Consider the following 22,184-nt stretch of genomic DNA (forward strand, 5'->3'; position numbering starts at 1 on the left):
ATAATCAGATAAACGGTATTAAGCAATGCCTACTGCCTCAAATATTTTAATAATCTCAAGTCTCAATTTTTACAACACTCTCCCCTTCCAAGCTCCATCATACATTAACACAAGAGATTCTGCAAGTGCAATATCCATTTCCTGTTTCAGATTCTTCCCCCTTCCTTTCCAGTCCTGTCGAAGGGTCTTGGGCCAAAGCGTCGGCTCTTTATTCCTCTCCAGAGATGCTGCCTGACCTCCTGAGTTCCTCCAGAATGTTGTGTGTGTTATTCCCCAATACATTGTCAGATCAACTGAACTCCAAGGATTGCAAATGATTTTTTTTTAATATAAAGTGTTGGAAACATTAAGCAAGTCAGGCAGCAGTTATGGAAAAAGAGAGTTAATGTGTGAACTCAGTCAGCTCCATCATATGCACACTGGTCTCCCTGGTATTCAGGGTATCCTCAAGGAGTGATACCTCAGAAAGGTGGCATCCATCGCCCTCATCCCACTGCTACCATCAGAGAGGAGGTGCAGAAGCCTGAAGATGCACACTCAACAATTCTGGAACAGCTTCTACCCCTCTGCCATCAGATTTCTGAACGGACATTGAACTCCTGAACATTACCTCACTACTTTTTCCCTCTCTTTTTGCACTACTTAGTTAACTTTTTAAATATATATTTATTTCTTATTGTTCAAATCTATATATTACGTATAAAGAGAGATTATATATATAGATAGAGATGAATACGTATACATTTCTTACTGTGGCTTAATATTTAAAGTTCCTTTAATATCAGAGAAGGTACACAGTATGCAATCTGAAAGTTGTGCTCTCCATAGGCATCCATGAAATAAGAAGCCCCATAGAATGAATGATAGAACATTGAAGCCCTGATACCCCATCTCCCCCCACCCTTTGCAGAAGCAGCAAAAGAATTATAGAATTCCCCAACTTCCAGTAATTTCCTCCCCCTCCCTTCCCCTATCCCTATGTCACTCTGCCCCTCCCCCAGCTGCCTATCACCTCCCTCATGGTTCTGCCTCCTTCTACTACCCGTTGTGTTTTCCCCTATTCCTTCTTCACCTTCCTGCCTTCTCCACCCCCACCCCTTTATCTTTCCCCTTACTGGTTTTTCACCTGGAACCTACCAGCCTTCTCCTTCCCACCCTCCCCCAACCTTCTTTATAGGGCCTCTGCCCCTTCCCTCTTCAGTTCTGACGAAGGGTTCCGGCCCGAAACGTCCACCGATCTTTTCCACAGATGCTGCCCGACTTGCTGAGTTTCTCCAGCGTGTCGTGAGTGTTGAAAAGAATCAACCTCCCACTTCCCTCCCTGACTCACAACGGCAAAAGCACCAACTACCCCCCCTCAACATGTAAGAGACAGCAAAAGCCTCCAGAGAGATCCTGATCCAGAGTCCATAACCCAGCATTCTGGTATCTCAGACAGGCTCCCCTTCTCTCCAGCAATGATGAGAGAGAGGTCGCTCCTGTAACAATGAGAGCGGAGACCAGTGTTCCACTCCTCCAAGCCCCCTGACTCACGGACTGACAGGCTGTCACTTTCCACTAAAAGAGAGAGAGGGATGGAGTGGGAGAAATCGCTCAAGTCCAAAAGCAGCATGTGATGAGTACATCCATCTTTAACACACCACCTATCGTCTTGATGTTTCCGTCTCCAGCAACGCTCTGTGAAATCAACAAGGAACTGGGTCCTGATGAAGTGCCTCAGCCTGAAATGTCAAATATTTATTCATTTCCATTGATGCTGTTGAGTTCCTCCAGCAATTTGTGTGTGTTGCTCTGGATTTCCAGCATCTGCAGAATTTTTTGTGTTTACGAACAGGAATCTTGGGGTCGCAGATGGAGACTGGATGCAACTGCTCCACAGTGATTATCCAATATGCATTTGGTTTCTTCAGTGTAGGGAAGACTACATCATGAACACTGAATGCATTATATTAATTTGGAAGGACTGCAAGGGGATAATTACCTGGAAAATCTCTTGAGTAGTTTCCACAGTCCTGCCATTAGCAACACATAACACAGACAAAGAAGCATTCATCATCGTCACCATTACCATTATGTGCCGTGTCGTGTGACATGGGTGATCATGGTCTTCCCACGGCCATGATTGTTCTTGGCAAATTTTTCTACACAAGCGGTCCACCATTTCCTTCTTCCACGCAGTGTCTTTACTGCTTCCTCAGGCGACATCTTCCAGATAGTCCTCCAAACTGCTTATTCCACCTCTTCTACATCTTCTCCTTATCTTAAATGTGTTTCTGGAACTGTCAGAGCTTGCATTTTACAATTTGGAGATTTAGCGCTTTGCTGTCTCCAAGAAAATTCCAGGAGGTGAGTGGCCCCGAGGTGAAGGAGCTTAGATACGAGGCTCAGCTCATGATCGACTCCATCTCACCGATTAAGGTGTCCATTAACAGCCCGTTAAAGTGTCAAGAAAGATTCAAACGTCGAGGAGAATGTAGAAGAATGAGAGGGGATCTTATAGAAACATCCAAAATTTTGCAAGGGATAGATAAGATAGAAGTAGGAAAGTTGTTTCTGTTGGTAGGTGAAACGAGAACTAGGGGACATTGCCTCAAGATTCAGGGGAGAAGATTTAGGACGGAGATGAGGAGAAACTGTTTATCCCAGAGAGTGGTGAATCTGTGGAATTCTCTGACCGGGGAAGAGGTTGAGGCTTCTTCACTAAACATATTTAAGGAACAGTTAGATAGGTTTTTACATAGTAAGGGAATTAAGGGTTACGGGGAAAAGGCAGGTAGATGGACCTGAGTTTACGGACAGACCAGCCATGATCTTATTGAATGGCAGGGCAGGCTCGATGGGCTGGATGGCCGACTCCTGCTCCTATTTCTTATGTTCTTATGTTTATGTTCTTAAGGCAAGCGAATGGTCAACGCTGGCTACCTGCCTGTCGCTTGCTGCTGTGACCATCTGCGTCTGCATTCGCGTGTTCTCACTCTCTCCCTCAAAGCCGCTGGACGATCTTACCGAAATTCTGCAATTTATGGATTGGACTGGACTCTGTCAGCTTTATGTCTTTTATCTTCTGTGTTTCTGCCAGCTCCTTATTGTTGCCATTTGGCACGATTTATTTGTTTTTTTTGTGTAGGGGAAGTTCAGGTTAGATGTTCTTGCCATTTGCATGTTATATTTTTCTCCATGGGGGGGGATGTTTTTTTTTTGAACAACTTCCATGGTGTTTCTTTGTTTCATGGCTATCTGGAGAAGATGAATCTCAGAGTTGGATACTGCATACATACTTTGATAATAAGTGAGCCTTTGAAGACAGGTGACCCCAGCCATTGCCAACACTCCAGAGATTGTCTGCCAGGACTTGTGATGTGCACCAGCTGCTCATACGACCATCCACCACCTGCTCCCATGGCTTCACATGACCCTGATCTGGGGTGGGGGCTAAGCAGCTGCTGCACCTTGCCAAGGGTGATCTGCAGGCCAGCAGAGGGAAGGAGCGCCTTACACCTCCTTTGGAAAATACGTATCTCTACCCCACCACTCAAAAGAAGCAGTATCACTCTGTAATGGTCCTCATTAACCCATTTGAAATGGACTCAACCTACTACAGATTCTCCTTTTGTTCATCCCACTTAAAACCATCTTGTCTCCCTTTCCAAATTCTGGTGAAGGGCATCTGACCTCTGAAATTAACGATGTCTTTCCTGCCGTAGATACGACCTGACTTCTGAGTATTACTAGCCAATTTTACACTTAATTGTTTCCTGCTGCAATGACATCAGCCTCCACCACCTTGATTACATCAGCCTATGCCAGTTAACAATTTTAAAAGCATCTGAAATCTGCTGTGACTTTATTCCATTCTAAACGGGCAAATCAACACACACACAATACTGGAGGAACTCAGCAGGTCTGGCAGCATCTGGATAAACAGATGATGTTTCGGACCAAAAGTCTTCCCAAAGAATCTGCAAGTGCCTGAGCTCAAATTGTCCAGCTCACAATCTTTTGCCTTCTAGTTCTGTAAAATCTACCTTTTCCTTTGGGTGACCAATAGAAGAATCATTGGATCCCTGCCTCTTCATCTTACAAGTTCTCTCTCATTCCACAAGCTCAGCGTTGTAGAAGTGTTAAAGAAATTTCAGGTGCAGCTGATCTCTACCCAGGCTGAGGCAGGGGGTCCCAACCTTTTTTATGCCATGGACCAACACCATTAAGTAAGGGGTCTGTGGACCTCAGGCTGGGAACCTAGGAGAACCAATTGTTCAGTTGAGCAAAGTGAACAGACACGAGCTTCTTCAAGCGTGGCTTCCCAATTGTGGTAGCTGTTGTACACTTGATCCAAATTGTGAATTTCAATAGTCTTCTGTTTTTTTAAAAATTTTCATCCATTGCAAATTGATGGGGAGACTCAAAGTTCATTTGTAATTTGCTACGGAGGACTATATTTTATTGTTATTTAGAGAATCAGCACACTAACAGGCCCTTCTAACCCAACGAGCCCACGTCGCCCAACTACACCCATGTGACCAATATGTCTACTAACCTGTAGTCCTTTGGAATGTGGGAGGAAACTGGAGCACCTGGAGGAAGCCCATGTGGTCACAGGGAGAACGTAGAAAATCCTTACAGACAGCAGCAGAATTGTACTTGGGTCGCTGGCGCTGTAACAGTATTGTGCCAACTGCTATGCTAGCGTCCCACCCCTGACAACCAATCAGACCCATCAACAACTACATCAGAACCTAACAACTGGCAATGAGCCTGAGATGCTTTTTGCTGTGTTGTGAGTATCTTGATTCACGGTGCTGCCCTGGCCAATCAGAAAATAAGCAGAGCACGACTCAAAGCAAGAGTCCGTGACATGGCACCAAGCAGTAGCACTCTCACACTCAGCGTACCATACCAGCTAGCTCTACTGCTTCTGTGCGCAACATAGTCTTGTCTTGTCCATACTGCACCAAATGCCACCACTGGACTATAAACGTAGCAAAGATGAAGTGGATATACATTCTGTGATTGCTCGATGAATCGTACTCACCACGTCAAAGAAGTTTCTCTCCAAGGGTAAGAAGCTCTGACCTTGGAACCAAAAATTATTCGTCAGTACAGCAGTCTGCAGTCCCTCTGCCCTGATGCACTGAACCGCCTCCCTCATCGCAGAGTTAGTCCACTCACCCACGTGATTGACCTTTGCTAGTAAATAAGATTTGACTGATTCAGAAGTTATATTCTGTGTGAAGAAAAGGAAAGTAGTTAGCATTTTGATAGAGGCACACAATATACATGAGAAAATTAAAACAAGTAGCAAGATTAGGAAAATATATATGAGGGAAAGAGAGAAATTAAAAAAAAACGTGAGACAATGAATTACAATGCAATACGATCAGCAGAGCTACACTTAAAAAATATTATGACGTTGCAAATCTGAACTACAATTTGAAAACTCTTGAAATACTTAAGCTACCTCAGCTGACATTAGTTTATGGTCAATTGCAACAAACTCTATAACTTCGTCAGTGAGAATTGGATTTCCCTCCATCGTTTATTTTTAAATCTGAGTAATACTTACAGATCCCAGCTCTCTGCTGCACACTTTAATGAACTCCTCAAATGTCAGTTCCCCCCGCATGCACTGGTCCCATGCGAGGCCTTGCTCTCCAGTCAATAGAGCCTGCCAGATTGATCCAGCTGGGAGACCATTCCGCTGCTCCCACTCTGAGGAATAGAGAGGATAAAGCTACAGATTCTAGATTAATGGAGAGCTGTGAGCTAGAAAATGTGAAGTTTATACTCTTTAGATAAGCTACTTCAATGAAAGATTGCCATAAATGAAAAGATTATATTTTTCTATATACAGGTCCATAATCCCTTATCCAAAATCCTTGGGGCGAGTTGCATTTCGGAATTCAGAATTTTTCCAATTTCAGACCCCGCCCCCAGATACCAAAAAACAGGTATGCTCAAGTCCCTTATTTAACCTGTCTCAATGTGGCGGACTTTAGGACCCGGCAGCGCACCAAACCTACGCACATCCTCCTGTATACTTTAAATCATCTCTAGATTACTTATAATGCCTAATACAATGTAAATGCTATGTAAATAGTTGTTATACTGTATTGTTTTGGGAATAATGACAAGAAAAAATTTTATTTCCAACAAAAACATTCAATAAAACATAAAAGTATACAGCTTCAAATGAACGGAATCAAACACATGGTAAATGATTTATTGGAATAAATGTAGAACGTCACTGTCACTATAAAACTTCAGTAACTTGTCTTTCTGTTTATTTAAATCATATACAGTGGTAGTTCCAACACTATTTTCCTCAGTAAGACGCCGCACAGACACACCACGATCAAGCTTCTGCAATAACTCCACTTTCTGCGTTATTGATAGAGAAGATTCCTTCTCTTTTCTCATTGTTACCCATAGGGGTATCTGCAGCTCTTTTTGACATTTTCACAGTGAAATTAAACACAAAGTCAACAGTGAACACAAAATATCAGCGAACAGCAAATGCACGTGTAACCAGTACGAGCACTGAGCCACAACTGACATCTGGCGGCCTCCGCTAGTGCTGCCACGTCACACCTGAGTGACGTCAGCTGTTGGCGAAAAAAGCTTCGGTTTTCGGAGCTTTTTGGATTTCAGAATTTTGGATAAAGGATTGTGCACCTGTACTTGCAACCAGTTTAAGTGCATATGTTCCTCCCTACGATCGCTCCAGGCACAGCTAAAGAAGTAGAATACCTGCTTGTGACAGGAACAAAAGCAGCCAAGGAACACATTTATCTTCCCGGTAACTTTGGTCTCTGTGAAGACCTGAGCATATTACTTCTCCAATAACAGAAAGGCTGAAATGAGTGAGAGACGATAACTATGTAACCTCTGTCCTAACTATGAAACTGCAAATCCCAGTTCTTTTCCACACGATTATATGCCAGCTTTTAATCACTTTGAAAATTGTAATCATTAGGGCAGCACAGTAGTGTAGTGGTTAGCACAACACTTTACAGTACAGGTGATCCAGGTTTAAACTGTACGTTCTCCCTATGACAGGGTGGGTTTCCTTTGTGTGCTCCAGCTTCCTCCCACAGTTCAAAGATACACCAGTTGGTAATTTAGTTGGTCTTTGTAAATTGTCCTGTGATTAGGCTAGGATTAAGTTGGGGGAGTAGAAACATAGAAAACCTACAGCACAATACAGGCCCTTCAGCCCACAATGCTATGCTGAACACGTACGAATTTTAGAAATTACCCGGGGTTACCTCTATTTTTCAAAGCACCGTGTACCTATCCACGAATTTCTTGAAAGACCCTATTGTACCCGCCTCCACCAACGTCGCCAGCTGCCCATTCCACACACTCACCACCCTCTGAATAAAAAACTTACCCCTGACATCTCCTCTGTACCTACTTCCAAGCACCTGAAACCTGTGCCCTCTTCTGACAGCCATTTCAGCCCTGGGAAAAAGCCTCTGACTATCCACACAAGCAATGTCTCTCATCATCTTATACACCTCTATCAGGTCACCTCTCATCCTCCGTCGCTCCAAGGAAAAAAGGCTGAGTTCACTCCCCTATTCTCATAAGGCATGCTCCCCAATCCAGGCAACACCCTTGTAAATCTCCTCTGCACCATTTCTATAGTTTCCATATCCTTCCTGTAGTGAGATGACCAGAACTGAGCACAGTACTCCAAGTGGGGTCTGACCAGGGTCCTATATAGCTGTAACATTACCTCTCAGCTCCTAAACTCAATTCCATAGTTGATGAAGGCCAATACACCGTATGCCTTCTTAACCACAGATTAAACCTGCGCAGCAGCTTTGAGTGTCCTATGGACTCGGATCCTAAGATCCCTCTCATCCTCTACACTGCCAAGAGTCTTACCATTAATACTGTATTCTGCCATCATATTTGACCTACCAAAATGAACCACTTCACACCTATCTGGGTTGAAGTCCATCTGCCACTTCTCAGCCCAGTTTTGCATCCTATCAATGTCCCGCTGTAACCTCTGACAGCCCTCCACACTAGCCACAACACCCCCAACCTTTGTGTCATCAGCAAATTTACTAACTCATCCCTCCACTTCCTCATCCAGGTCATTTATAAAAATCACGAAGAGAAGGGATCCCAGAACAGATCTCTGAGGCACACCACTGGTCACAGACCTCCATGCAGAATATGACCCACCTACAACCACTCTTTGCCTTCTGTGGGCAAGCCAGTTCTGGATCCACAAAGCAATGTCCCCTTGGATCCCATGCCTCCTTACTTTCTCAATTAGCCTTGCATGGGGTACCTTATCAAATGCCTTGCTGAAATCCAGAGACACTACATCTACTGCTCTTCCTTCATCAATGTGTTTAGTCACATCCTCAAAAAATTCAATCAGGCTCGTAAGACATGACCTGCCTTTGACAAAGCCATGCTGACTATTCCTAATCATATTACGCTTCTCCAAATGTTCATAAATTCTGCCTCTCAGGATCTTCTCCATCAACTTACCAACCACTGAAGTAAGACTCACTGGTCTATAATTTTCTGGGCTGTCTCTACTCCCTTTCTTGAATAAGGGAACAATATCTGCAACCCTCCAATCCTCCGGAACCTCTCCCATCCTCATTGATGATGCAAAGATCATTGCCAGAGGCTTAGCAATCTCCTCCCTTGTTTCCCACAGTAGCCTGGGGTATATCTTGTCCGGTCCTGGTGACTTATCAAACTTGATCCCTTCCAAAAGCTCCTGCACATCCTATATGCTCAAGCTTTTCAGTTCACTGTAAGTCATTCCTACAATCACCAAGGTCCTTTTCCGTAATAACTAACAAAGCAAGTATTCATTAAGTACCTCTGCTATCTCCGCCGGTTCCATACCCACTTTTCCACTGTCACACTTGATAGGTCCTATTCTCTCACGTCTTATTCTCTTGCTCTTCGCATACATGTAGAATGCCTTCGGGTTTTCCTTAATCCTGCTCGTAAAGGCCTTCTCAGGGCCCCTTCTGGCTCTTCCGAGTTTCATTTTTAAGCTCCTTCCTGCCAGCCTTATAATCTTCTAGATCTGTATCATTCCCTAGCATTTTGAACCTTTCGTAAGCTTTTCTTTTCTTCTTGACTAGATTTTCAACAGCCTTTGTACACCACGGTTCCTGTACTCTACCATCCTTTCCCTGTATCATTGGAACGTACCTATACAGAATGCCACACAAATATCCCCTAAACATTTGCCACATTTCTGCCATACATTTCCCAGAGAACATCTGTTCCCAATTTGTACTTCCAAGTTCCTGCCTGATAGCTTCACATTTCCCCTTACTCCAATTGAAAACTTTCCTAACTTGTCTGTTCCTATCCCTCTCCAATGCTGTGGCAAAGGCAATAGAATTGTGATTACAATCTCCAAAATGCTCTCCCACTGTGAGACTTGATACCTGACCAGCTTCACTTCCCAATACCAGACAAGTATAGCCTCTCCTCTTGTCGGCTTGTCTACATATTGTGTCAAGAAACCTTCCTGAACACACCTAACAAACTCCACCCCATCTAAACCCCTTGCTCTAGGGAGATGCCAATCAATATTTGGGAAATTAAAATCTCCCACAACGACGACCCTGTTATTATTACACCTTTCCAGAATCTGTCTCCCTATCTGCTGCTCCATGTCCTTGTTACTATTGGGTGGTCTATAAAAGACACCCAGTTGAGATATTCTAACTTCCACCCACAGAGATTCCGTAGGCAATCCCTCCATGACTTCCTCCTTTTCTGCAGCTGTGACACTAGCTCTGATCAACAGTGCCACGCCCCCACCTCTTTCGCCTCCCTCCCTGTCCGTTCTGAAACATCTAAAGCCTGACACTCGAAGTAACCATTCCTGCCCCTGAGCCATCCAAGTCTCTGTAATGGCCACAACATCATAGCTCCAAGTGCTGATCCACACTCTAAAATTTGTTCATAATACTCCTTGCATTAAAAGAGACACATCTCAAACAGTCAGTCTGAGCACATCCCTTCTCCATCACCTGCCTATCCTCCCTCTCACACTGCCTACAAGCTTTCTCTATTTGTGAGCCAACTGCCCCTTCCGCCGTCTCTTCAGTTTGGTTCCCACCCCCTAGCGATTCTAGTTTAGACTCTCCCCAACAGCCTCTACAAACCCCCCTGCCAGGAGACTGCTGGGTGACATGGCTCAGAGGGCCCATCCCACACTGCTTCTCAATAAAAATACAGCCTGAGAAGGGAAATGTAAAGCATTCCAGGTATGATACTTAACCGATTTGTTTGGGTTAGGTCTGTGGCCCACTACCTCACTTCCCGGATATTTCTCATGCTACATTAATAACAGTTGGCTCCTTGTTGGAGGACAGCTCCAGAGCTGGTGGGCACACTGCAGTTTCATGCCCAGATGTAAACCTGAAGAGCAATTACTTCAGGTAATTCCAACACAAGAGTAAAGCTGAACAAAGAAGGAAGAAGCATTGTCCTCTCCCATTCAATAACTTTCTCAGCCCCTTACTTCCTCCACCCATCACCTCCCAGCTTCTTACTTCATCCCCCACCAAGTTTCCTCTTCACCTGGCCTCGCCTATCAGCTTGTAGTCCTCCCCCTCCCATCTTCCTTCTTATTCTGACCTGCCCCCTTCCTTCCCGGTCCTGATAAAGGGTCTCGGCCCATAACGTTGACTGTTTGTTTCTCTCCGCAGATGCTGCCTGACCTGCCGAGTTCCTTCTGCATTTGCCCAAGACTTGCAACATCTGCAGAATCTCGTGTTTTTAATCGCAGCTGTTTTTCTTTTCTGAATCTTCAGCCTCAACATTTCGTCCCCATTCTGAACAATAACTGAACCCTTTGACCATGCCTGCATACTTTTATACCTTGAGCTGCTGTCATGCCATTGGCTGATTAGATACTTACATTAATAAGCAGGTGCACCTAATAAAGTGGCCACTGGCTGCAGCTCAATAAACTTTGATCCAATAAAAATGCTTTGATTCAGCTTTAAACAAATTTGCACCAACATCTCACAACATTCTATCAGTTTAAAGTGGTTTTAGGGTAAAAGGTCCTTGGTGGTCAGTGTGGACTCAGTGCTGTATGGTCCTCTGCCTGACTGTATGATTTCTAACTCCATTTCAACCCATTTACCGGCCTGAATAAAAAGCAAATAAGGTTTTTGCACAACAACCTCACCTGAAGCTAACTTGTATGGTGAAGCCATTAGGACTCCACCTAAATCAAAAATCACGGCCTTGTACCGTCGAGAGGCATGGTGTTTCCATCGCAATGAAGCCTGCACAGAGCTAGGCAAATGTTGGCACAGGGTTACAACCTTCCGTGTCTTGGCTAAGAAATAACGAGAAGCACAGGGAATTCCAGAGAGAAACATGGTGGTGGGAACTCTAGAATACAAGACGTGTCCACAGGACCATCGATCGGAAGCCCAATAACACTGAAATCACAAAATTTTAAAGATTGTAACTTTTCTAATTTTTTAAAGAAATCCTGATACAAGTCAGCATTACAACCCAGTGACCTGAGTTCAATTCCGCCACTGTCTCTAAGGAGTTTATACGCTGTCCCTGTGGGTTTCCTCCGGGTGCTCTGGTTTCCTCCCACATTCCAGAGATGAGTAGGTACATTGGTACATGGGTGTAATCGGGCAGTGCGGGCGCATTGGAGCAGAAGGGCTTGTTACCGTGCTGTACGTCTAATAAATAATAAAAACGAAGGAGCTGCATTAGAGGCCATTCAGCCTATTGAATCTGCTCCATCTTTCAATCATGCCCAGTTTAACCCAATTCTCCTGCCGATGCCCTGCAATCCTTAACTCTCTTACCAATCAAGGAGTTACAATCTCTGCTTTAAATACACCCAATGAATGGGCCTGAATTCCACAAATTCACCAGCCTCTGCCGGAAGGAATTCCTTTCTCTCAGCTGCCCCTTTATTCTGAGGCTGTGCCACCAGATCCTAGACTCTCAGACGAACGGAAACATCCTTTCCACGTTCACTCTGTTCAGAATCTGTAGAGTTCAGTGAGATCTCATCTCATCTTTCTAATCATCATCGTGTACAGATCCAATGCTGCTCCACTTACGTTGTTGCCTTTTCTGTCTTGGGCACTGATGTTTCCTACCAGGTCAGTGACACAACCAGTCAGGATCCAACCCGTCAGTGATACAACCCGTCAGTGATACAACCCGTCAGGATCCAACCCATCAGGATACAATCCGTCAGGATCCAACCCATCAGGATACAACCCGTCAGTGATACAACCCGTCAGTGACACAACCTGTCAGTGACACAACCCGTCAGGATACAACCCGTCAGTGACACAACCCGTCAGTGACACAACCCGTCAGTGATACAACCCGTCAGGATCCAACCCGTCAGTGACACAACCCGTCAGGATCCAACCCGTCAGTGATACAACCCGTCAGTGATACAACCCGTCAGGATCCAACCCGTCAGTGACACAACCCGTCAGGATCCAACCCGTCAGTGATACAACCCGTCAGGATACAACCCGTCAGTGATACAACCCGTCAGTGACACAACCCGTCAGTGACACAACCCGTCAGTGACACAACCCGTCAGAATACAACCCGTCAGTGACACAACCCGTCAGGATACAACCCGTCAGTGACACAACCCGTCAGTGACACAACCCGTCAGGATCCAACCCGTCAGTGACACAACCCGTCAGTGACACAACCCGTCAGGATCCAACCCGTCAGTGACACAACCCGTCAGTGATACAACCCGTCAGGATCCAACCCGTCAGGATACAACCCGTCAGTGATACAACCCGTCAGTGACACAACCCGTCAGTGACACAACCCGTCAGGATACAACCCGTCAGGATACAACCCGTCAGTGACACAACCCGTCAGGATACAACCCGTCAGGATACAACCCGTCAGGATACAACCCGTCAGTGACACAACCCGTCAGTGATACAACCCGTCAGTGACACAACCCGTCAGTGACACAACCCGTCAGGATCCAACCCGTCAGTGACACAACCCGTCAGTGACACAACCCGTCAGGATCCAACCCGTCAGTGACACAACCCGTCAGTGATACAACCCGTCAGTGATACAACCCGTCAGGATCCAACCCGTCAGGATACAACCCGTCAGTGACACAACCCGTCAGTGACACAACCTGTCAGTGACACAACCCGTCAGTGACACAACCCGTCAGTGACACAACCCGTCAGGATACAACCCGTCAGTGACACAACCCGTCAGTGACACAACCCGTCAGTGATACAACCCGTCAGTGACACAACCCGTCAGTGATACAACCCGTCAGTGATACAACCCGTCAGGATCCAACCCGTCAGTGACACAACCCGTCAGTGACAAAACCCGTCAGTGACACAACCCGTCAGGATCCAACCCGTCAGTGACACAACCCGTCAGTGACAAAACCCGTCAGTGATACAACCCGTCAGGATCCAACCCGTCAGGATACAACCCGTCAGTGACACAACCCGTCAGTGACACAACCCGTCAGTGACACAACCCGTCAGGATCCAACCCGTCAGTGACACAACCCGTCAGTGACACAACCCGTCAGGATCCAACCCGTCAGTGACACAACCCGTCAGTGATACAACCCGTCAGTGATACAACCCGTCAGGATCCAACCCGTCAGGATACAACCCGTCAGGATACAACCCGTCAGTGACACAACCCGTCAGTGACACAACCCGTCAGGATCCAACCCGTCAGTGACACAACCCGTCAGTGACACAACCCGTCAGGATCCAACCCGTCAGTGACACAACCCGTCAGTGACACAACCTGTCAGTGACACAACCCGTCAGTGACACAACCCGTCAGTGACACAACCCGTCAGGATACAACCCGTCAGTGACACAACCCGTCAGTGATACAACCCGTCAGTGACACAACCTGTCAGTGACAAAACCCGTCAGGATCCAACCCGTCAGTGATACAACCCGTCAGTGACACAACCCGTCAGTGACACAACCCGTCAGTGACAAAACCCGTCAGTGACACAACCCGTCAGTGATACAACCCGTCAGTGACACAACCCGTCAGTGACACAACCCGTCAGGATCCAACCCGTCAGTGACAAAACCCGTCAGTGACAAAACCCGTCAGTGACACAACCCGTCAGTGATACAACCCGTCAGTGACACAACCCGTCAGTGACACAACCCGTCAGGATCCAACCCGTCAGTGACAAAACCCGTCAGTGACACAACCCGTCAGGATACAACCCGTCAGTGACACAACCCGTCAGTGACACAACCCGTCAGGATCCAACCCGTCAGTGACAAAACCCGTCAGTGATCCAACCCGTCAGTGACACAACCCGTCAGTGATACAACCCGTCAGTGACACAACCCGTCAGTGATACAACCCGTCAGGATCCAACCCGTCAGTGATACAACCCGTCAGGATCCAACTCGTCAGGATCCAACCCGTCAGTGATACAACCTGTCAGTGATACAACCCGTCAGTGACACAACCCGTCAGGATCCAACCCGTCAGCGATACAACCTGTCAGGATTCAAGCCGTCAGTGATACAACCCGTCAGTGATACAACCCCTCAGGATCCAAACCGTCAGGACACAACCCGTCAGTGATCCAACCCGTCAGGATCCAACCCGTCAGTGATACAACCCGTCAGTGACACAACCCGTCAGGATACAACCCCTCAGGATCCAAACCGTCAGGACACAACCCGTCAGGACACAACCCGTCAGTATACAACCCATCAGGGTACTCTCCACTGTGCATCTATAGAAGTTGATCAAAGCTTTTGGTGACATGCAGAATCTACGCAAACTTCTAAGAAAGTTTTTGCCTCTGTGTTAACAACTACGTGCTACTCCCAGGACAGATGTTAACTGTAGCAGCTACTTGAAAACAAACCTAAGCCGCTGAGAGATTAAGCCAGGGTACTTGACACTGTATGAAGCACTTCCAAAGAACCAATTTCCAAATCGGAAAAAGATACATCCCATCCTTTATCATGAAACCAGCAAAGAAAAACGATCTTGCAACAATAAAAAAACTAATCATACTAAATTGGCAACATGGTGTCCAAATTAGTGAAGTAACAAAGTTAGTAATGGAACTAACATATTTAAGCAAAATTAGCAATGTAGCTAGTGTTCCAGTAACTTCCCAATTAGCAGTGAACAAGAAAATATCATCGCATGGCTCAACCCTTCTCCACTGGACTAAACTAAACTAACAAAACGTGAATACCTAACTATTCTCATGTGCTTCTACCATAGCCCAACCCAGGTGACAGATTACCATAATAAAGGCACTACAAACTACAACACAGACAGAAAGTAGATACAAGGCTCCAATGGACAGACCTTCTGCACCTCCGTTTCTCTAACTGGCTCATGGACCTCCAGCTCCTTCACCCTGCTGTCAGTCCTTGGTTTTGCTGACACTGAATGAGAGATTATTGGTATTTTGACACCATTCAATCAGATTTTCAATCTATACGTCAATTCATTTCCAACCTTAATTTGGCCAACCATAGTGGTGTCCTCAACAAACTTAAATACTGCCATATAGGGTCATTCAGAATCGGGGTTATTATCACTGAGATTTGTCATGAGATTTGTGGTTTTGCAGCAGTGCAAAAACATTAAAATCACCATAAATAAATAGTGCAGAGTTCAGAGTAAATTTACAACGTCCAACATACATAATTGTCACCATATACAACCCTGAGATTCAAAAGACAAGTGGTGAGGTGGGGTAGTGTTCACGAACCATTCAGAAATCTGATGGCGGAGGGGAAGATGCCGTTACTACAACTTTGTGTGTGGATCTCGCTCCTCCCCAATGGTAGTAACACAAAGACAGCATGTCCGGGGTGGCGGAGGTCTTTAACGATGGATGCCTCCTTTTTGAGGCATCTTGTCTTGAGAGATATCCTCAGTTCTCCTGTGTTCCTATGCAAAAGAGACTTCATACCAGTCAGAATGCTCTCCACTGTATATCCACAGAGATTTTGATGAACTTCTAACGAAGGAGAGCTACTGGTATGCCTTCTCTGTGATTGTATCTACGTATTGGGCCCTAGGTAGATACTCCGAGACACTGCCATTTAGGAATTTGAAGCTGTGCACCCTTTCTCGATCTTCCATGAGAAGTGGTGTTTGTTCATCTGACTCCACCTTCCTGAGGTGTACAATCAGTTCGCTGGTCTCAGGGAAACAGGAAATCTTTCCCCCATCAATTGGAATTAGGTGATTGAATTCAAAGAAAGTAATGACACGTGAGATCATCTGGCCCACGTTGTCTGCAATGGCTGATAAAGGACGTTCAGTGAATCCCACTTCTTGGCTCTTTGGTTCCCCACCCTGCAAGTTAGATCTCTTCAAATGTTCACCCAGATGTTTATTAATTACGGTGAGGATTTCACAAGATTCGCCACTCCCCTCATCTCTGTTCTGAAGGGTCACCCCGATGTAAACCTATTCTGCTGTGACACTTTCTACCTGTTAACTAATTCGACATGCACTAATCACCGACTCTGCTACTAAGGGAACCAGGTAACTTCTGCTTAGCCTCACTGAAGCTCTCAATTTCAGACATAACAATTAAATCTCCCCCTTGTTTCACAAGGAACGACACAGTCAGTATGGACACCTCCGCAGAATGGTTATTCTCCAGCCACGGCAGTATCTCCACAACCTCCCCGCAGGGTGCTAATGAGAACCCCATACAGGCCGTCAGCTAGCCTCTCGCACAATTCCAGCATAGCATCATTGTACTCTAACTCACCGACCGATAACGGCAAGTGAGTGCGCATTACAGGTGACGAGGGTAGTGACTGTGTGAGTTACTGGTGGCGAGGGTAGTGAGTGTGTGGGTTACTGGTGAAGAGGGTAGTGAGTGTGTGCGTTACTGGTGACGAGGGTAGTGATTGTGCGGGTTACTGGTGACGAGGGTAGTGAGTGTGTGTGAGTTACTGGTGACGAGGGTAGTGAGTGTGCGGGTTACTAGTGACGAGGATAGTGAGTGTGTGCGTTATTGGTGACAAGGGTAGTGAGTGTATTTCAGTTACTGGTGACGAGGGTAGTGAGTGTGTGCGTTACTGGTGACAAGGGTAGTGAGTGTGTGTTACCGGTGTCAAGGGTAGTGAGTGTGTGAGTTACTGGTGACAAGGGCAGTGAGTGTGAGTTACTGGTGACAAGGGTAGTGAGTGTGAGCATTACTGGTGACAAGGGTAGTCAGTGTGTGCGTTACTAGTGACAAGGGTAGTGAGTGTGCATTGCAGGTGACGAGGGTAGTGAGTGTGTGTGAGTTACTGGTGACGAGGGTAGTGAGTGTGCGGGTTACTGGTGACGAGGGTAGTGAGTGTGTGAGTTACTGGTGACAAGGGTTGTGAGTGTGTGGGTTACTGGTGACGAGGGTAGTGAGTGTGTGTGAGTTACTGGTGACGAGGGTAGTGTGTGTGCGTGTTACTGGTGACAAGGGTAGTGAGTGTGCAGGTTACTGGTGACAAGGGTAGTGAGTGTGTGTGAGTTACTGGTGACGAGGGCAGTGAGTGTGCGGGTTACTGGTGAAGAAGGTAGTGAGTGTGCGTTACTGGTGACAAGAGCAGTGATTGTGCGGGTTACTGGTGACGAGGATAGTGAGTGTGTGCGTTACTGGTGACGAGGGTAGTGATTGTGCGGGTTACTGGTGACGAGGGTAGTGAGTGTGTGTGAGTTACTGGTGACGAGGGTAGTGAGTGCGCGGGTTATTAGTGACGAGGGTATTGAGTGTGCAGGTTACTGGTGACGATGGTAGTGAGTCTGTGTGTTACTGGTGACGAGGGTAGTGAGTGTGCGGGTTACTGGTGACAAGGGTAGTGAGTCTGTGTGAGTTACTGGTGACAAGGGTAGTGAGTGTGCAGGTTACTGGTGACGAGGATAGTGTGTGCGTGCTACTGGTGACGAGGGTAGTGAGTGTGCAGGTTACTGGTGACAAGGGTAGTGAGTGTGTGTGAGCTACTGGTGGCGAGGGTAGTGTGTGCGTGTTACTGGTGACAAGGGTGGTGAGTGTGCAGGTTACTGGTGACAAGGGTAGTGAGTGTGTGTGAGTTACTGGTGGCGAGGGTAGTGAGTGTGTGGGTTACTGGTGAAGAGGGTAGTGAGTGTGTGCGTTACTGGTGACAAGGGTAGTGAGTGTGCAGGTTACTGGTGACGAGGGTAGTGAGTGTGTGAGTTACTGGTGACAAGGGTAGTGACTGTGTCACTACTTGTGACAAGGGTAGTGAGTGTGTGGGCTACTGGTGACAAGAGTAGTGAGTGTGCAGGTTACTGGTGACGAGGGTAGTGAGTGTGTGGGTTACTGGTGACGAGGGTAGTGTGTGTGTGTGAGTTACTGGTGACGAGGGTAGTGAGTGTGCGGGTTACTGGTGACGAGGGTTGTGAGTGTGGGTAACTGGTGACAAGGGTAGTGAGTGTGTGCGTTACTGGTGACGAGGGTAGTGAGTGTGGGTTACTGGTGACAAGTGTAGTGAGTGTGTGCGTTACTGGTGACAAGGGTAGTGAGTGTGCAGGTTACTGGTGACAAGGGCAGTGAGTGCGCATTACAGGTGACGAGGGTAGTGACTGTGTGAGTTACTGGTGGCGAGGGTAGTGAGTGTGTGGGTTACTGGTGAAGAGGGTAGTGAGTGTGTGCGTTACTGGTGACGAGGGTAGTGATTGTGCGGGTTACTGGTGACGAGGGTAGTGAGTGTGTGTGAGTTACTGGTGACGAGGGTAGTGAGTGCGCGGGTTATTAGTGACGAGGGTATTGAGTGTGCAGGTTACTGGTGACGATGGTAGTGAGTCTGTGTGTTACTGGTGACGAGGGTAGTGAGTGTGCGGGTTACTGGTGACAAGGGTAGTGAGTCTGTGTGAGTTACTGGTGACAAGGGTAGTGAGTGTGCAGGTTACTGGTGACGAGGATAGTGTGTGCGTGCTACTGGTGACGAGGGTAGTGAGTGTGCAGGTTACTGGTGACAAGGGTAGTGAGTGTGTGTGAGCTACTGGTGGCGAGGGTAGTGTGTGCGTGTTACTGGTGACAAGGGTGGTGAGTGTGCAGGTTACTGGTGACAAGGGTAGTGAGTGTGTGTGAGTTACTGGTGGCGAGGGTAGTGAGTGTGTGGGTTACTGGTGAAGAGGGTAGTGAGTGTGTGCGTTACTGGTGACAAGGGCAGTGAGTGTGCAGGTTACTGGTGACGAGGGTAGTGAGTGTGTGAGTTACTGGTGACAAGGGTAGTGACTGTGTCACTACTTGTGACAAGGGTAGTGAGTGTGTGGGCTACTGGTGACAAGAGTAGTGAGTGTGCAGGTTACTGGTGACGAGGGTAGTGAGTGTGTGGGTTACTGGTGACGAGGGTAGTGTGTGTGTGTGAGTTACTGGTGACGAGGGTAGTGAGTGTGCGGGTTACTGGTGACGAGGGTTGTGAGTGTGGGTAACTGGTGACAAGGGTAGTGAGTGTGTGCGTTACTGGTGACGAGGGTAGTGAGTGTGGGTTACTGGTGACAAGTGTAGTGAGTGTGTGCGTTACTGGTGACAAGGGTAGTGAGTGTGCAGGTTACTGGTGACAAGGGCAGTGAGTGCGCATTACAGGTGACGAGGGTAGTGACTGTGTGAGTTACTGGTGGCGAGGGTAGTGAGTGTGTGGGTTACTGGTGAAGAGGGTAGTGAGTGTGTGCGTTACTGGTGACAAGGGTAGTGAGTGTGCAGGTTACTGGTGACGAGGGTAGTGTGTGTGTGTGAGTTACTGGTGACGAGGGTAGTGAGTGTGCGGGTTACTAGTGACGAGGATAGTGAGTGTGTGCGTTATTGGTGACAAGGGTAGTGAGTGTGTGGGTTACTGGTGACGAGGGTAGTGAGTGTATTTGAGTTACTGGTGACGAGGGTAGTGAGTGTGCGGGTTACTGGTGACAAGGGTAGTGAGTGTATTTGAGTTACTGGTGACGAGGGTAGTGAGTGTGTGCATTACTGGTGACAAGGGTAGTGAGTGTGTGTTACCGGTGTCAAGGGTAGTGAGTGTGTGAGTTACTGGTGACAAGGGCAGTGAGTGTGAGTTACTGGTGACAAGGGTAGTGAGTGTGAGCATTACTGGTGACAAGGGTAGTCAGTGTGTGCGTTACTAGTGACAAGGGTAGTGAGTGTGCATTGCAGGTGACGAGGGTAGTGAGTGTGTGTGAGTTACTGGTGACGAGGGTAGTGAGTGTGCAGGTTACTGGTGACAAGGGTAGTGAGTGTGTGTGAGTTACTGATGACGAGGGCAGTGAGTGTGCGGGTTACTGGTGAAGAAGGTAGTGAGTGTGCAGGTTACTGGTGACGAGCGTAGTGAGTGCGCGGGTTACTGGTGATGAGGGCAGTGAGTGTGGGTTACTGGTGACGAGGGTAGTGAGTGTGCGCGTTACTGGTGACAAGGATATTGAGTGTGCGGGTTACTGGTGACGAGGGAAGTGAGTGTGCGGGTTATTGGTGACGAGGGTAGTGAGTGTGCAGGTTACTGGTGACGAGGGTAGTGAGTGTGTGTGAGTTACTGGTGACGAGGGTAGTTAGTGTGCGGGTTACTGGTGACGAGGGTAGTGAGTGTGTTTGAGTTACTGGTGACGAGGGTAGTGAGTGCGCGGGTTACTGGTGACGAGGGTAGTGAGTGTGTGTGAGTTACTGGTGACGAGGGTAGTGAGTGCGAGGGTTACTGGTGACGAGGGTAATGAGTGTGGGTCACTGGTGACGAGGGTAGTGAGTGTGTGCGTTACTGGTGACAAGGGTAGTGAGTGTGTGAGTTACTGGTGTCAAGGGTAGTGAGTGTGTGAGTTACTGGTGACAAGGGTAGTGACTGTGTGTGTTACTTGTGACAAGGGTAGTGAGTGTGTGGGTTACTGGTGACAAAGGTAGTGTGTGTAGGTTACTGGTGACAAGGGTAGTGAGTGTGTGTGAGTTACTGTTGACGAGGGTTGTGAGTGTGCGGGTTACTGGTGACGAGGATAGTGAGTGTGTGCGTTACTGGTGACAAGAGTAGTGTGTGTGAGTTACTGGTGACGAGGGTAGTGAGTGTGTGTGAGTTACTGTTGACGAGGGTAGTGAGTGTGCAGGTTACTGGTGACGAGGATAGTGTGTGCGTGCTACTGGTGACGAGGGTAGTGAGTGTGCAGGTTACTGGTGACAAGGGTAGTGAGTGTGTGTGAGCTACTGGTGGCGAGGGTAGTGTGTGCGTGTTACTGGTGACGAGGGTGGTGAGTGTGCAGGTTACTGGTGACAAGGGTAGTAACTGTGTGAGTTACTGGTGACGAGGGTAGTGAGTGTGCAGGTTACTGGTGACAAGGGTAGTGAGTGTGTGTGAGTTACTGGTGGCGAGGGTAGTGAGTTACTGGTGAAGAGGGTAGTGAGTGTGCAGGTTACTGGTGACGAGGGTAGTGAGTGTGTGTGTGTTACTGGTGACGAGGGTAGTGAGTGTGCAGGTTACTGGTGACAAGGGTAGTAACTGTGCGAGTTACTGGTGACGAGGGTAGTGAGTGTGCAGGTTACTGGTGACGATGGTAGTGAGTGTGTGCGTTACTGGTGACGAGGGCAGTGAGTGTGCGGGTTACTGGTGACGAGGGTAGTGAGAGTGTGCGTTCTGGTGACATGGGTAGTGAGTGTGCGGGTTACTGGTGACGAGAGTAGTGAGTGTGCGGGTTACTGGTGACGAGGGTAGTGAGTGCAGGTTACTGGTGACGAGGGTAGTGAGTGTGCGAGTTACTGGTGAAGAGGATAGGGTGTGTGCAGGTTACTGGTGACGAGGGTAGTGAGTACGCGGGTTACTGGTGACGAGCGTATTGAGTGTGCAGGTTACTGGTGACGATGGTAGTGAGTGTGTGTGAGTTACTGGTGACAAGGGTAGTGAGTGCGCATTACAGGTGACGAGGGTAGTGAGTGTGTGAGTTACTGGTGGCGAGGGTAGTGAGTGTGTGGGTTACTGGTGAAGAGGGTAGTGAGTGTGTGCGTTACTGGTGACAAGGGTAGTGAGTGTGCAGGTTACTGGTGATGAGGGTAGTGTGTGTGTGTGTGAGTTATTGGTGACGAGGGTAGTGAGTGTGCTGGTTACTGGTGACGAGGATAGTGAGTGTGTGCGTTATTGGTGACAAGGGTAGTGAGTGAGTGGGTTACTGGTGACGAGGGTAGTGAG

The 22,184-nt window shown here is 47.4% G+C and overlaps 1 protein-coding gene across 2 annotated transcripts in view; it reads right to left on the reverse strand.

The window, feature by feature from the left end:
• acad11 (acyl-CoA dehydrogenase family, member 11) overlaps positions 1-22,184 on the reverse strand; it is an 81,854-nt gene that overhangs the window by 39,310 nt on the left and 20,360 nt on the right. The window contains exons 2-4 of one of the 2 annotated variants that reach the window (XM_072247749.1): positions 11,198-11,456; positions 5,564-5,709; positions 5,033-5,224 (exon numbers count right to left, since the gene is read on the reverse strand). In XM_072247749.1, the coding sequence (XP_072103850.1) occupies positions 5,033-5,224; positions 5,564-5,709; positions 11,198-11,393 (534 nt within the window). In that variant the 5' untranslated portion in view covers positions 11,394-11,456. The remainder of the gene's footprint in view (positions 1-5,032; positions 5,225-5,563; positions 5,710-11,197; positions 11,457-22,184) is intronic. The other variant, XM_072247750.1, reaches the window with a different exon arrangement.

This window comes from Mobula birostris, chromosome 31, assembly GCF_030028105.1.
Source record: "Mobula birostris isolate sMobBir1 chromosome 31, sMobBir1.hap1, whole genome shotgun sequence".
In the NCBI taxonomy this organism is placed as follows: domain Eukaryota; kingdom Metazoa; phylum Chordata; class Chondrichthyes; order Myliobatiformes; family Myliobatidae; genus Mobula; species Mobula birostris.